At 37.7% G+C, this 16040-nt stretch overlaps 1 protein-coding gene across 1 annotated transcript in view; it reads right to left on the bottom strand.

The window, feature by feature from the left end:
• Positions 1 to 1046: 1046 nt before the first annotated feature.
• CHRM3 (cholinergic receptor muscarinic 3) overlaps positions 1047 to 16040 on the bottom strand; it is a 127974-nt gene continuing 112980 nt past the window's right edge. Inside the window, exon 2 of the mRNA XM_033009707.2 lies at positions 1047 to 2904. Coding sequence (XP_032865598.2) covers positions 1083 to 2904 — 1822 coding nt within the window. The 3' untranslated portion in view covers positions 1047 to 1082. The remainder of the gene's footprint in view (positions 2905 to 16040) is intronic.

The following is a 16040-nucleotide window of genomic DNA, read 5'->3' as shown; positions in this document are numbered from 1 at the left end:
AGATTGATTTGGGGAGAGATACCGTGCTCAAGACTGAGGTTTTACTGGGCATGTGTCCCATTATGAACCTCTGTAGGCTGTTAGGCTCACAGTCTACACTTTGGTTCTCTCCATTTGAAATGCGGACACCGTGTTTTGATTTCAAGTATAAACTTGAATTTGAGGTGGCAAATAATGAGATTTATATTTATAATATGATTTTCTGATTTTTTTCTTTTCTTTAATTTCACTCACATGTAATTGTGAGGGGGGGCCCTATAAAACCTAGAATAATAGATCACCTCTTTCCTGGTATGTGTGTATTTTAGAGGTGTGAATGTATGTTCTGCATACATACACACTCACACACACATATATAGAACATGAGCTGCACACATAGATACTCGGCAATCAGGAATCAGGGGTACAATTAACAATACACCAGAAGAGAAGTAGACAGGAAGCTCTACCTGGACAACAAGAAGCAATTTTGCAACCTATACAGTGTCTCAAATAATTTCATAATCCTGTTTCGCTAGCTTGCTACATCTGTACGTGACTTGAATTGAACGTTGGATTCCTTATAAACAGAAGAGTTGGGCTAGCTAGATGTGCTTACCTGAGATCCCAGAGTTGATTATAATCAAAGAGCTGGGCAGATCAGTAATGGGTTTATAATTGCTATACAGCTTCTTGCAAATTTGTAGGAAAACTTTATTAAGTCTTTCATTGCTTAGTAAAAACGTTGAAGTTTGTTAGTTTTTGCTGAATGCAGACTTGATTTTTATATTAAACTGGATTTATTAAAAGGATACATAAGCCTGGCAGCTGCTTTCACATCTCAATGTTTAAATGTTTGAATCAGCACCCTGGAACCACCCTCCCACCCCAATCCATCCCATCCCATCCTGTCCCATCCCCTTCCATCCCTTCCCATCCTGCCTGGTCCTATCCCATCCCGTGCTGTCCCATCCTGTCATCCCATCCCATCCCATCCCATCCCATCCCATCCCATCCCATCCCATCCCATCCCATCCCATCCCATCCCATCCCATCCCATCCCCACTTCGTTATTTTTATTTTATTGTTTAAAAAATACTATTCTATGAAGCCTCCCTAGGGATCCGCTTATGAAAAATGACGGACTGCCTTTGCTGATACTGCTGTTTGCGTCGTTTTCGTTTGTCACACTGGCACAGCAGTAGCATCTTGAAAGTGTTTCTGAATGTTTTGTTACACAGTGCATAGCACATGGGGTTCACCGTGCTATTGATGTAGCAAAGCCAGTACCCCAGGTTCCAGAAAGTTTTGGGGATACAGCTGCAAAAGGTGTTCACCAGAACCATGATGTTATAGGGGGTCCAGGTAATGATGAAGGCAAACAAAATGGCACTGAGTGTCTGTGCCGCTTTCTTTTCTTTGATAAGCGACATTCGTTTTCGCTTTGTGATCTGACTTCTGGTCTTCAAGGCAAACTTTTTTGCCAGGGTTGCTTCCTTGAAGGACAAGGGCAGGGCTGCAGATGTCTTGGTCACTGATGAGATGCCATCAGAAGCTGTGGTTGCCTCTGCTGACCCCGGCTGAATTGGAATTTTAGAAAAGCTCTTTTGGAAATTTCCACCATCCTTAACACTTTTGGGGGGGTGCAGTTTTTTAGGTTTCTTTTCTTTCGACTCTGTGTCGGATTTCGGCAGTTCGTCCCCTGACTCATGCAAATCTTCCGAGGAGGGTAGTTTTGTGGAATTGAGGATGGCACTGTGACCAGGAAGCTTCAGCACAATTGAATAGATGGCTCTTGTCTCTGCAGCAATGTCTTCTTCATCAGAGGAGGCTGAGTTCTCAAGGGAGGCAGCAGCGTCGTTGTTGTTCCAGCTGTCGCTGCTGCTGTGCTCTTGGTCCCCCTGGTCTGCGTTGGGTTCCCAGCTCTTCATTGTGAGCCAGAAGTGGCAGCGTCTGTATTTCCTTCGGGTGGAGCGTTTCATGCTCTGCCGTTGCAGCTCGTAGCTGCTGCAGCTCCGGGAGCTGCCTGTCTGGTGTACGAAGCGTGCTGCCTCTGCCTCACTGCCCGAAGCCTGTAGCCCTGCTAACTCTTTGGTGCGTTTCTCGGTCTCCTTGTAGATCCTCCAATACAAAATACTCATAATGGTGACTGGCAAGTAAAAGGCAGCTATGGCAGTGCCAAAAGTGATGATAGGTTCACTTAGAAACTGGATGAAACATTCATCAGGAGGCACAGTCCTCTCCCCAACAAAATATTGCCAGAACAAGATGGCAGGGGCCCAAAGAACAAAAGAGATGATCCATGCTAAACCAATCATCACCCCAGCCCTTTTGGTTGTTCGTTTGGCTCTGTACGTAAGTGGCCTAGTGATGGAAAAATACCTGTCAAAACTTATGACAAGGAGATTCATGACAGAGGCATTACTGGCGACATAGTCGATGGAGAGCCAAAGATCACAGGCCAAGTTTCCCAAAGCCCAGTGGTCCATGATGATGTACGTGGTGTAAAGATTCATGGAAATAACACCGATGATCAAATCTGCACAGGCAAGACTCAACAGGAAGTAGTTGTTGACCGTTTTCAGTTGTTTGTTAACTTTAAATGCAACAATCACTAGGATGTTTCCTATGATAGTCACCAGTGCAAGGATCCCAGTGAGAAAAGCAATCAAAACTACTTGCCAGATAGTATGTCCACCCAGAGGGTCTTTGCTTGTGGCATTTAGGGACATGTTTGTCGATTCTGCAGTGGAGAAGGGAAAACTCTCTGTGGTCTGAGGGAAATCATAGCTGCCAATGAGCGATGCTGCTTCATCAAGGAGTCCCAGTCCGTGCGAATCTCTCTTCCAGAAGGAGCTCACATTTGAAAACAGGGGCGAAGCTGAACTGTTATTTTGCATGATCATTGTGGCTCTCTGACATAGTCTGCAGCAGGGAAAAAAACAAACAAAAATCAAGTGAACAGGTGAAGATGGTAAATAGATAATTGTCCTCATACCCGTACATAAAATTCCTGTAGCACTTTGAGAGATGTCTTTAAAAGCCAAGTGCCTGTGACACATTCCAAGTCAAATGCATATGTGATAGTACTCATCTTACAGCTGTGATTAATCTGAGGTCACTGCAGTAATCACATTGTGTTTCCTTAAACCCATTCAGTCACAGAAGAACCAAAATCCCAGGAGAATTTGAACCCACAGTAGTATTAAAATGCCCCTTAACTCTAACTCTTAAGTAAAACAGTCCTTGATAGATCTGCCCCGAACTTTACATCTCAACAGCCCACTATCCTTGAGCCTTCAAAAACTAAATGCCAGACACATGCAGCCACAAGTCCTCCAAGTTCAAATCAATGTTTATGCTCAGTGCTATCCTGGCACTAGCAAAATACAGCCCCAGCTTCTGCTGCCTCCAGCTACAGCTAATGACAAACAAAAATAGTGTTCTGTCTTTTCTTAAACTACAGAGATACAAGCCAGCATCATTTCTCTGTGTCAAGCTACTCTAACCTCTGAGTCTGCAAAGATATTTTCATTTTCATTTTCATCTACACTTCAGCAACCTGATAACGTACTAAAAGTTCTCATTAGCACTTTTGCACATGCCATTATTCATTTTTCATGCACGTTTTTATACTTGGACTAAGGATTTTTTACATCTAATGACTTCAAAATGTCTTTGGGGCAACACATGTTAAAATTTCCTTTGAAAATATACTCTAGAGTCAGGAAAAAATGTTTGGCAGATATATGTCAAAGCAATCACTAAACACTTTAGGGAAAGAGGAAAAAAAGCACGAACAGGATTCATAATTAAGCCTTAATCCTTTTTCCCAAGCACTTATGTAAAATGAAGACATGATCAGAATAGGAATTTGCATTTCCCTTATTTCATTAATTTCTCTGGTCAAGTGACTAGATTCATTATAATAAATCAGTTATAGCAAGAAGCAAGAATTCTGATGAAAAATCCATCACCAACTGTAAATTTTGAACAAAATATTCTGTCAAAGAGAAATGTTTGTTTTCTAACTGTGAATCCTCCCAGAACCAATATGTTCTGACATGAGATAATAATGAGTATCACAATGCACTGGTGTTACACAAAATATTTACCCAAAAGAAGAGGTTTGTTTCTTTAATTAATTCCTAAACTCACTTTTCCCTTGGTCTTGTTAGCAAGCCATAAGTCACTGTGGTTTTAAATGGTGCAGTTTCTTTGATATATGAAGCAAACAGACCAACAATTTCTACCTTTAGCGCATGCACAATAACTAACACCCCACCCCCCCGCCCCCATATTTTGATATATAGCATAAATGAGATATTAATTTTTCTCTTTATTAATTGGAAGACAAGGTTACAATGATGCTGCCTTATTCTAATCTAATTCAATCCACTTTTAATGCATTCATCACCATATCACAGAGGATGTGAACATAATGATAACATAATAATAACAGTAAATATTGCTCTGGGAAATCACACAGTTAAATTTAACTCTTTTTCTGATAGAAAAATTGAAAATTTGGAACAACTCAAACAATTTCTAAAAAGAAAAATGGTAAGATTTTTATAAACTGTAAACCAACATTGATAACTGATTTTCTTAAAATAAGAAAGTTGAAACTAAAATTATCCTTTATCAAAAAACTTTGACATTCCAAGTTTTATTTTCTTTGCAAAGTTCAGATAAAAGAAATGTGCAGTCTTGCATGAAATTTCAGGCAAAAAGACAGTCTGAAAATTTGTCAAGCTGCTTCTCTAAAATGATCAATATTTTTTACCATTTTAATTGTTCCCTTCCCAAGAAAATCTAAATGAGCTTTTCTGACACAATTTCACCATGTCCTTGTGATCTATAAGAGAAGCTGTGCAACACAACTTTTTTTCTTTTTTTTTTCTTCCTCAAGATATACTACTTGTAGCTCAGTCCACCAAGCATACAGCAACCTGTCCTCACCGATCCCTATCATACTGTTCCAAAGAAACTGAAGAAGTCAAATCTGCACTGCTTGAGAGAGTAAGACTCATCCCATCCACACTAATGAAAAGGAAATCTGCAGAAAGTCATTTGCAAAAAGTCAAGCAGAGGTCTAGATGAGAAGCATGGTCCCTTGTTTTTCAGTCACAGCCCCTCAGGCACGCTCATACCAGCTCACTCCCTTACCTTGACCAAAGACAACATTCATTTACACATCTATAAAAATGGAGATCTCACATACTCAAAAATTACAAATGAAGGCCCATACAAACCCGATGTACTATAATGTTCTCCTTTGATGAAGACAGTAAAGCAGTATTCAAGTTTGGCTTGCCCCTTCCAATGCGTGGGTGAAACAAACACACAGTTCACTTGTGAGCAACCACTTAAGCAAGTGTCGACAATGTTCTTGCCAGTTGTTTATGGGCCAGGGTGGTTACCCACAGTGGAGAAAAAAATCTTTTACTAAAACAGGATTGCTGGAAACCATCCTTCTCACAGTGTTCTACTTAGGAAGCAGGCTTTTCTAGAGCTGTCAGATAGGATGAGGTCAAAACTGGAATAGTATGAAAGAGGTCTGAAATAATTATAATTGCTAAATATACGCCAGAAATTATTAATGTTATAGGGTGCAGACCTTCCTTCACTGACATCAGGGACAGAGAGCAGAGGATGAAAGCCAGAAAGCATCCCCTCCAAAGACATACACTTGTAAAACCTCTACAAGGTAACAACCAACATAGTCAGGTATTGATTGAGAAGTCTGACACATAAGTTTATATGGTAATGATATCCTTATTCTGCTTTTTCATAAAAAAAGACAAGCTGGTATCTTCTAATACACAAGAAAGGACCAGGCAGAAGATACTGATCAAGGAAATGAAATTTTCACTATAGGGCATGGAATAAAAAACCAGTATCACTTAGAAGTGATGGTAGAAGTAACAGTATTACTAAGAAATAAAAATAGTTGACAGTTTGGTAGTACTTCCCATTTTCATTGCATAACACAACCATAAAGTAAACTAAGTGTTAGCCTTGAAAGGCCGAAACAACTACCACATAAGATACAAATGATCTTGCAAAATTTATGTGCAAATGCTGCACTATCACTAAGTCCATAAAATGATTGTTAATTCTGCTTAATTGTGGACTTTGAAATGGAGTTTCAATGTAAACTAACTAATGAATCCTTTCAGAAATGTTGCGCTTCAAAAGACGTATCATGAGGAAGCCTGGGAAAACCATACTTCAGCTGCAGTCTTTCAGACGCTAAGCAAGTGCTGGGACCAAACCTTAATTTTTCAGGTCACTTCTCCCATCCCTGGACTTCAAAGTAACTTCTCTATGCCACTGTTTTAATGGAAACCTGCACAGTCCTTAGCAGTGCAATAACTGAGGAAGAGGGGAGACTGAGAGCAATGCAGTGACAGCTCCCTGCTTCCCGGTATAATCCTGCAAGATGGAAGTCGGCTTTTTAAACTCATCAGTCATTAAAGGGACTTGCATTGACTAGACTATTTGATAAAATGGAAGTGCTAGCAGGATGATGAGTACAGTCTTTTATTCTGGCCCTTGCACAAGCTCCTGTAATTGAACTGTTTAATTAAATAAAAAATGTATCACCTGCATGTTCATCTGCGTAGGAAAAAACTGTCACTACCACCACCACCATAACATACCAGATCAGTGCAACTGGATTTTCTTCCCCTTAGGAAGCCAAAGCAAGCTAAGTTATCCACCATTTTTGAAAACTACCATGCGTTTTCTGCTTTCTCTATAAGAAGTGCTACAGGGAAGGAGAGAGGGTCCTGGGTTCAGCAAGAGAGCAACGCGATCTGCAGTGCCGTCTGCCAGCGCCTGCCTGGCCAGCCGGGCTCAAAGGCAGAACGATGCACGACCAAGTGGGAGAGCAGCCACGCGTATTTTGGTAAAATAAACAGTGCAGCACAGCTTGAGTGAGGCAAACCAACCAAACTGTGAAATGATTATAGGTTTGTATACCAGGATAAGAGTTTACAAATCAGTGGAACATACACTACATTACAATTTCAATCCAGGGAGTAACAAAGGAAACATTTTTTAGCCCAAGAATATATAATTACTTACCTAAGATTACTGCCATGCTATTCATCGTAGTTTCTTTCTATTTTTTGTTCTTGTTTCTGTTTTTTAGTAAGAGCTTATGAAAGGTACAGGCCAGGGAACACCAAAGGCAATGTACACTTCCCAGCGTTATTCAGGAAAGTGTAGGCCCCGTACGGGCAATGGTCATGCAGACTTTGACATACATCGCTCCCAATGTACCTCTGCTCCCTGCCCCAACGGAGGGACCGAGATATTAGATATCCCACTAGGACCCACTGGAAGGGAAGGAGAAAGAAGCTAAAGAAATGATCCCTAATTTCCATAAACAGGTATAACAGATTTAAAAGCCTGAATTTTTTGAATAGCCTAATTTATTGCACATTGCTGTAAATAGAAAGCAAGATAGAGTAGATGTTAGGAGCCGTTCCGTCACACATTTTCACTGCGTTTCATTTCTCTCCACTTGTTTCATATTTCAGAGGTTTTGTGAATACTTCACATTTCAGTTTACCAAATTTTTTCCTTAAACCTTCCTATTCACAAACAAACATCCTCGATTTTTGCAGAGAAGTCTATTTCCTTGCTGTCTTTAAAGGGCTCTAAGATGCATTTTCCAGGAAGTCAGACGTCACCCTATGGGCTTGGCTATACGTGAGCTCAAAACCAGCAAGCCTTTATGACTGAAGAATTTCACATCTCATCTGTTGGCACAGACAAGAAAATTGCTTACCTTACTTTTCATTTTTCCTCTGCATTGCTATTGTATACCCACTAGCTTATACAGCAGAGAACCCCATGCAGTGAATTATAAAACTGTTTGCTAACATAAAGAATCCAAGCCTTCAGAATACTTAATGCAGTTACCTAAATTAGCACATAAGCTTTGTTCTGAAACAAATACTTGGTAAAATAAAAATATATGTGAATTTTAAAGTTTTCCTGAAATTATTCTCAAGGTTACATATGCCTATTTTTCAAATCAGAGTTGTTTTTTCTAAATACAATAAAAAATTTTAAAAACCTGAAATGAAAAAAATTAAAATTCAAGTATTCACATGAGCATTCATGGTTTTACACTTATTATATAGCAGCTCACATCACTTTCAGCTAGTGTAGCACAAGATACAGGATTCGTTATGAATGTGTATGTGATAACAGGAAGCACAGTGTAATTATTAGTGAACAGGACCTCAGATTTACCATGACTTATTTATACTGATGATGAAATATATTACACTCAATATAGTTTTGCATCTTTGCAGAATGAGAATAGAGAGCCATAGAAATCATTCCCATTATTAAATAACCTAGCCGCTGTGTTACACATTCAGAGTAGATACAAACAAATAAATGATACCCTCTCATACTTTTATATATATGTACATATACGTATATGTATGTACAAGTATGTCACATATAATGTGTCAAAAGTATCTGTATATATAGTGGCAGATGAAAGTATATGTATATATCTGCAGCTATATATACACATATGTGTATGTATATACATACACATATGTGTATACATATACATATACACATATATCTGTGGATACATATACACATACTTCTGTCACATTATTCCAAATACTGTTATAAGGAAAAACTCTCTTTCACTAATTAGCTATCAACTTGATATAGACAAAGCTCAGTCAAACATATCCCACTAACACTTCAACCCAAGTCCTTCCATTTTCCATCCCTAAAGATGTTATGTTTATGTTTACTAAAATTACCTAAATTTAATGTCAATTCTTTAAAATTGCTTTTGTGAGTAAAAGATTTTCTTATTTTCTCACTGTGTTACTGCTGTTAGCGTGTGAGGTTTAGCATGAGCAAACTAGGAACGCACTTCTTTAATCATATGTGTTGTTTTCATTACCTTGGAGAGTGTTTAGAGAACCTGATGTGCAGCACCAAGCTACCTTGATCTGCCTCCGGTGTTGCCCTGCAGGCAGCAGAAGGGAGCATCCCTCCCAGGGGGGAGAGGCAGGGGATGCTACCCCAAATGTTCCTGATGGGACATGTAACGATGCCACACTGGGAGCACCTGAGACTGCCCACCTGACACAGCCAGGAAATTCCATATCTAAAGCTGGGCCATGGGAAGAACCTATTTTATGCTTTAATCTGCCAATTAGCTTTTGCCAACCATCTACCTTCTTCTCCAGCTGGACCAAGAGGCTTACATTGATAGTGCCCAGCTGCACCTGCAGCATCCCCTGCAGGCCTTGCTTGCTTCTACTGTGTTTGCTTTTACAACATTTGCTCTTCAAACACCTTAGTCATCTAGTATGAACTCTTCACTGAGGGTTTTTATATTATGATTGAAATGTAACTTTGAATACTAATGTGTTTTAATGGCCAGTGATTTCAGTGGAAACATCTGCCTATTTACACAGCTACAAATGTAAGAATAAATACTGTATTACCACCAGGACCAGAAAAGAAAATAAACCCTCAGACATATTGCATCTCTTGCTATTTCAAAATCCAGATGTGTATTTTTGATCCCCTGCACTTAAGGCTTCCATTTAAGACTGAATTTGGTACATAAACTGTATAATCATCTTGCATAGTTTTTCAAAAAATATGCCATATATAACAAACATACACCCTAGTCTGAATAGTTAAAGGACAGTGATTTTAACACATATCCACATTTACTGAATAAGTGTTTCTGTGCTATTTATTATTTATTTATTCTTTAGCCTCATTGACCCAATACTTGTTCACTATATGACTTTTAGTTTTAAAATAATCCTATCTTGAAATCCTCTAAAATAGTTCCAAGGAGAAGCGTTAGAATTGAGGTACTAACCTCAGTTGTGGTATGGCCTAAGGGCAGTGAAGGTTTCCCAGGTGTAACAGGAGCAGACTTGCGGAAGGAACGGTACTTTTCTTTCTTGGGCACATGCACTGAGTGGTTATTGTCCAAACATCTCATACAGAACAACGTGAAACCTTCAAAAGCCTGATCTTGGATTTGTCTACAATTTACAAATGATTGAAAACCAGAGCAAAACAGGTCTTGCTTAGTTAAGATTACAGTAAATATTGGTGATCAGTTTGAACAGTTAAATCTATGACATGTGTCCTTATGAAGAGAGGAAATTATTTAAGTTCCAGGTAGTTTCTCTTTCACAGAGCTTTATTAGAATTACATCCCTTCTGTCTAATTAATTGAAGGAAACAGACATGCAGTCCAAAACGTAGTCAGAATTACAAATACTGAGAGTTTTCCTCACTTTGAGCAGCCCACTGACTTTGCAGGTATCTGGGGACAGGAAGGTTTGACTGAAGTGCTGGTTACTACATTAAATTTAAACATAATATTAGATTAAGATGAAAGAAGAATACCAGCCATTTAATTATCTCATTTATGCATGAAGGGTGCATATTTCTTCCTTTGGTTAAAAAACTATCCATCTTAAAGACTTCATTTCAATATTTTATTATATACACTTTTTTACATAGTATTGCTTAATATTTTGTTATTTATTAGGATGTTGAATCGAAGTCGTGATCAAAAATTTCACTGTGCACTCAGCTATCTCTTGAAATACTACTGACTCACAGATAATCCTTCCAATGAGATATTTAAATATGACATGAAAATGTTTATCATGTGAAATAAAGTAATGGGAATTCTTATACTTAACTATATTGTCCTTCTAGATGTTGTTAATTGCTAAAATACCTTGAATAGACATGGAAAAATATGTGCCTGGATAGAGAGAAAAAAAATTTAAAGTCTTCTAAGTGAATTTCTCCTCTTTTACTAAAATGGCACCCTTCTCTAAAAAAATAATAATGTTTGAGCAAATTAATATCAAGAAGAGCTCGTTACCAATGCTAGATAAAACGAGTAAATTTTACTGTATCTGTAATACAGTCCTACTTTTAGTAATCCTTGCATGCATTTAAAATCCGTATCAATGTGAATATTAGCCTTTAAGAACCTTAAAGAACAACAGACCTCACTAGCAGACGTTTATACCAGTTCTAATGAAATGGCTTTAAAACAAAGTAATCTATTGATTACGCTATAAAAATAAATACATTTTGCTTTAACTGTTTGCTCACTGACAAAATGTATCCTCAGGGATAACTGGAAAACAGTGCAAATGTTTTGCAAATACCAAAGAAGACAGCAAGCCTGGACACTGAGTTTTAAAGAAGCTCACCTGATACCTGACACACTCTTCTCAATTTCATTTGTCTGCAAGAAGAGAATAAAATGACAAAATGCTGTCAAGCCTTGAAACCAGAAAATTGAAAATACTTTTTTTTTCTGGAAATCCTTTCCATGGAGGGAAAATAAATGGCCCAAACTATAAAACATAAATACAAACTCAAACCACAGTTTTGATTTTCTGCCTTTTCAAAAACTATGGTTTTTTGTCCTTGGAAAGTAATTTCATTTTCTGTCAACTTCAAGCTGAATCTCAGATATTTTTTTACAAACACTGCTTGAAAGCAGATCAGCTCTGCTTTTTTATTTATTTAGGTAAAATAATAAAAAAAATATTGTGATTACATCAAGGTCTGGCAAAGAGCTATCAAAGCCTCCAGTCCAGATGTCATGTTTACCTGGTGTCAGGTCCTGTTATATGAAAGATCTCTAACATACATCATTTAAATGTGTTAAATAACATGAGCTGAAAGTTCTCATGAGTCTGAGAGAATCCTATAAGGTTCTAGATTGTACTATTGCTGACCATTGAATTTTCTACTGTAACTATGGCATTGTATGCAGATGCTAAAAATGAAGACCGCCTACTATAGCTTTTGTTGATGATGCATAGTTTGGCAATTTTACATAAGATGCAACAAAGTGACTTGAACAATGTTAGGAAACACTCTATTAAGGGAAATTTACTGTTATTGGCTTTGGTGATTGAAATATTATTACTATCTACTGTGGCAAAACCAACACTCCCACACTGTACAGATGGTTTACTTAAAAAGCTGAAAGAAAAAAAAACCAAACAACTGTTGAGAGGTTTCATGTAGAGGATAAAAAGAGCTAAGAAATAGCTCTTACCTAATAAAATCTATATAGAATATGGAATGATCTATATGGAAAAGGAAATTTTATGAGAGAAACTGTGTCAGAACGTTATGATTTTAATCACACAGCTTATTATTTTTTCTAAATAATGCTGTAAATCATGCAATCATAATAACGTTTTAAAGCATTATAGTTTGGTTCCCAGTGAAAATTGGCATAGTTGGTCAGAAAATAACATTTTCAGTGCATTTATTTATTTAATTATATTACAGAATGGAAATTCCTAGCATCTGAGACTTGGGGATATCCTTTCATACTGATAATTTGATCAAAGCATAAAAGCTTATGAAATGCGCTAGTAATTTATTAAGGAACGGATCTATTGCCAGGAAGGTGAAGAGCTCTCTGTGTGCCCTTTTTATAAATTATATTTCTTTAATACAATTGTAAGCAAAATGCTATGATATAGTTGAAAAGGAGTACTTTTTACCTTAATGGAACACCTTGGTAAATAATCAGACAAAAGGGGAAAATGCTTTGTTTCAACATTTCACTGGAAATATTTGTATAAATACCATGTTTCACTCACTACTATATTTTAAGTGAATCTTTCCACCTGGTTAAAAGTGTAGTTTAATTCCCACTAGGTGGCACAATAGTTATTCAGAAGCAAAAGTCTGAACTTTACAACAAAATCTTAACTGGTATCTCATAAAGCCTCTGTCATACATGGAAATTTTAACCAACCAAATCATATCTATTCCTTTATAGGGGCAGCAGCTAAAAGAAATACATGTCATCCAAACATTGGTCTGAATCAAACTAGCAGCCAAATTACCGAAAACTGTGTTTTGTGCTGTAGCCTAATTAACAGCTTTTTTTTTTTTTTTTTTCCTGGAATAGACACATCTGAAAGTCCTGGTGGAATTCTGTAACTTAATCAAAATGGCCCATTCCAAACTCCAACCCACTGTACACATGCTGCCAGGAGTTTGTACAGTCTCTGGGAAATCAGTGCTAGCAGGCACTGCAGATTTTAATGCATGCAAGCAATTGTTCATTACTCAGATACAGACAAGTAATTAAATAATGCTCCAATGCTATAATATTTTAATATTTTTTAGGGTTTGTTTGCAGGGTTGGGGTTTGGTTTTTTTTTTTTTTTTTTGGTTGTTTGCTTTTTTGAGTTACTCAGCAAGGTAAATGCAGACATGCCAAATGAAAATAATCCTGACAGAGAGGGAGGAGGTGCTAATGAAAAACTGATTGAGTTATTCTACGTAAATGCCTGTTGATAACCCTCGTGACAGGGTCCTCTTCCTACTAGCATTTCACTAGATTGCTATATATTTGTTTGCTTGAGTATTGGCCTTTTCTGCCTGCTTGAAATTTATCTCAGTCTTAAAAAATCAGTTCTAGTATACATTCACAAAGCAGTGATTTTATTCACTATGCATAATAGTCTTGCCTCACCAATCAGCTGCAGTTGCACAGCAGAGCACAGGTTTTTTTAAGTCCCTCTTGCCTTATGGTTGTAGGAGGTATGTAGTGAAAGAGGCACAAGGCTGAGGAGGAAAAAGGAAGGCCTCCAAGTAAAGTAAGTTAAATGTGGAACTCAAGTGTATTCCTAATTCTGTCACAGGGCTTCCACACACTACAGGAAGAGTGACTTGTGCAGATCTTTAAAATAATATCACCTTACCTTCAAAGGATGAATTTAATAACTTACAAGCATTCCTCAACTTTTGCATATGCAGTTTTGCAAAATGAATGATCTTGAACTATATCTTTGCAGGTTTTCATCTGTACGTGCTTCTAAAGTGTTAAAATCCTCCAATCGACAAAAAAGACCATTTTAAAATTCAGCAACTGTATATTTATATATATTTATATAATATATATTAAATATTTAAATATTTAATTCAGCTACTACACTACACGCTTTCTACTCACTGTCTAGCTAACACACTCAGGGTACTCTGTACTCTCTCCTTGTTGCTGTTTCTGAGGGTTCATGCATTCTGACATGGGAAATAGAAAGACATGGAGATATAATTACATTAATGTAAAGGTTGCTATCTAAGTAACAGGATTTTGCTTCTAAAGTATGAAGGTAAAGTGGAATCATGATTGTTTGCATTTGCTCTTTCAAGCCCCAAAATCCTGCATTTTGCAAACCTGCTACAGTCTAGAATAATCAACAAAAGATTTAAAATAAGGAGTCCTAGCTAAATTAGAAGGAAAATATTCTTTCCAGCTTTGATAGGGTTGCTCAAATAGCAAGTAGAATATGTTACATCAAGAAAGGAAGTGGAATTCCAGAAGAAAGAGAATCTGCACCTAGAAAAATTATCTCCTGCTTTGAAAAGGCAGAGGAATTTTAATGCTTGAACTAAGAATAAGGATGCATGCTGCGAGTGGTTTCACCTAGTCCCACTGCCCAAAAAAGGAAATATTAATGCTTCATTAAGTATTACTTCCATTCATCTGCCTTTACATTCCAGCTGCCCCACTTTTATGCCTTGGTTTGCCAATGAGCTGTACTTCTAGGTTGTTGTAGATCTACTTGATCAATTATTTTTGGGGATCAGAAAAGAATTCCCTGTTGGGTTGCCATTCAGGAGGGTATTTTGTTTGTTGTTTTTTTTTTTTAACCTTTCTTGTCAGACCTATGGTGATACATGTGGGTAAAAGCTCCTAGGACTGAGAAGTCTTAATTAGGCAAGTATCTGCAGCACTCCACAGACAGACTCCAGATGAGGTAAATGGATTTTGGATTTCTGCTGGTGGACAGCAGAGCAAAGGCCAGATGGAAACCTCAGTTGCTGCTCTCGGTACCCTACCCTCCCATTTCTTGCAGGATGAAAGGTTTACTGTAGAAGGGCCAATGTAGGCTCTGCCTCTTGTTTGCCTGCATGATCTGAGCAACAACTCCCAGAGAAGTTTTAAATTCAGTATTCTCAGTTTTCAGCACTCGTGATCTGGTTCCCAGTGTTCAGAGAGAAGCTTGTACTGTAGTGTCACTGTGTTCTCCTAAAAAACCTGCCCTGTGGTAGGTTTATTCAAAAAAGTGTAATGAACCACACAGCTTTTTGCTATTAGAAATAATTTTCAAACTATAGGACGTACATGAATCAGTTTTTCACTAGAGCCTCTCTACTCATCAATACTCGGTTTTCCCTTCATAAAAAAAGAGGAAAAGCTTTTCTGAGAAGTAAAAATAAAAATGTGTGTTCTACTTGTAAAGATGTGAGAGTTGGAAAATAATAAAAGCTGACATAACTGGAAATATTGTCCTTTGGGGAGGAAGAGGTGCAGCTAGGGTTTGCACCCAGGGCTGGGGCACTACGGGAAAAGTGAATGACTGGTATAAACTGCATGTGATTGTGAATGCTTGTGTGATAAAATCTCCTGGAGCCCTGCATGGAATTTCACTGTACAAACAACAACAATCTGGATAAAGATAAAAGGAACATGGATTATAAAATGCAGTGGAAGGAATGACAGAAGGTGAAACAACTGAATGGGTAGAGCATAGTAAAAAGATTAAAATGCAACCTAATAACTCCATATGGGAACCTGAAGTCAGGATGGAAAGCGGGGAGGGCATGAAGGCAATCATTCATTTTGAGAAAAGGATTCCTGTATCTCAAAGTATGAACAAAATCACTCAAAATAGAAAGACATTTCCATTAGTTGGGGCAGCAATTCCCTGTTATCAGTCCTCATTCTTTTTGTGGTAGAACCTCATGGCTTCCTCTGTAAGAAAATGAGGCTATTACAACTACAGCTATAGTTAAGAGAGGAGTCCAGGTATAATGCAGTGAAGATGTCAAGAACAGCTGGGGCTTGTAACCCTCTTCTACAGAAATAAGGATGTTCAGTGATGAATTATTCAAAATTAAGCAAGAAAAATAATTGTTTGAGAGCTGCTGGAAAAAATGTCTCTATCCTAAAGAACCTGAATTTTTGTTTG

This window comes from Tyto alba, unplaced genomic scaffold (assembly GCF_018691265.1).
Source record: "Tyto alba isolate M040663 unplaced genomic scaffold, T.alba_DEE_v4.0 Super-Scaffold_22, whole genome shotgun sequence".
In the NCBI taxonomy this organism is placed as follows: Eukaryota; Metazoa; Chordata; class Aves; order Strigiformes; family Tytonidae; genus Tyto; species Tyto alba.
This window is presented reverse-complemented; position numbering and strand designations above follow the sequence as displayed.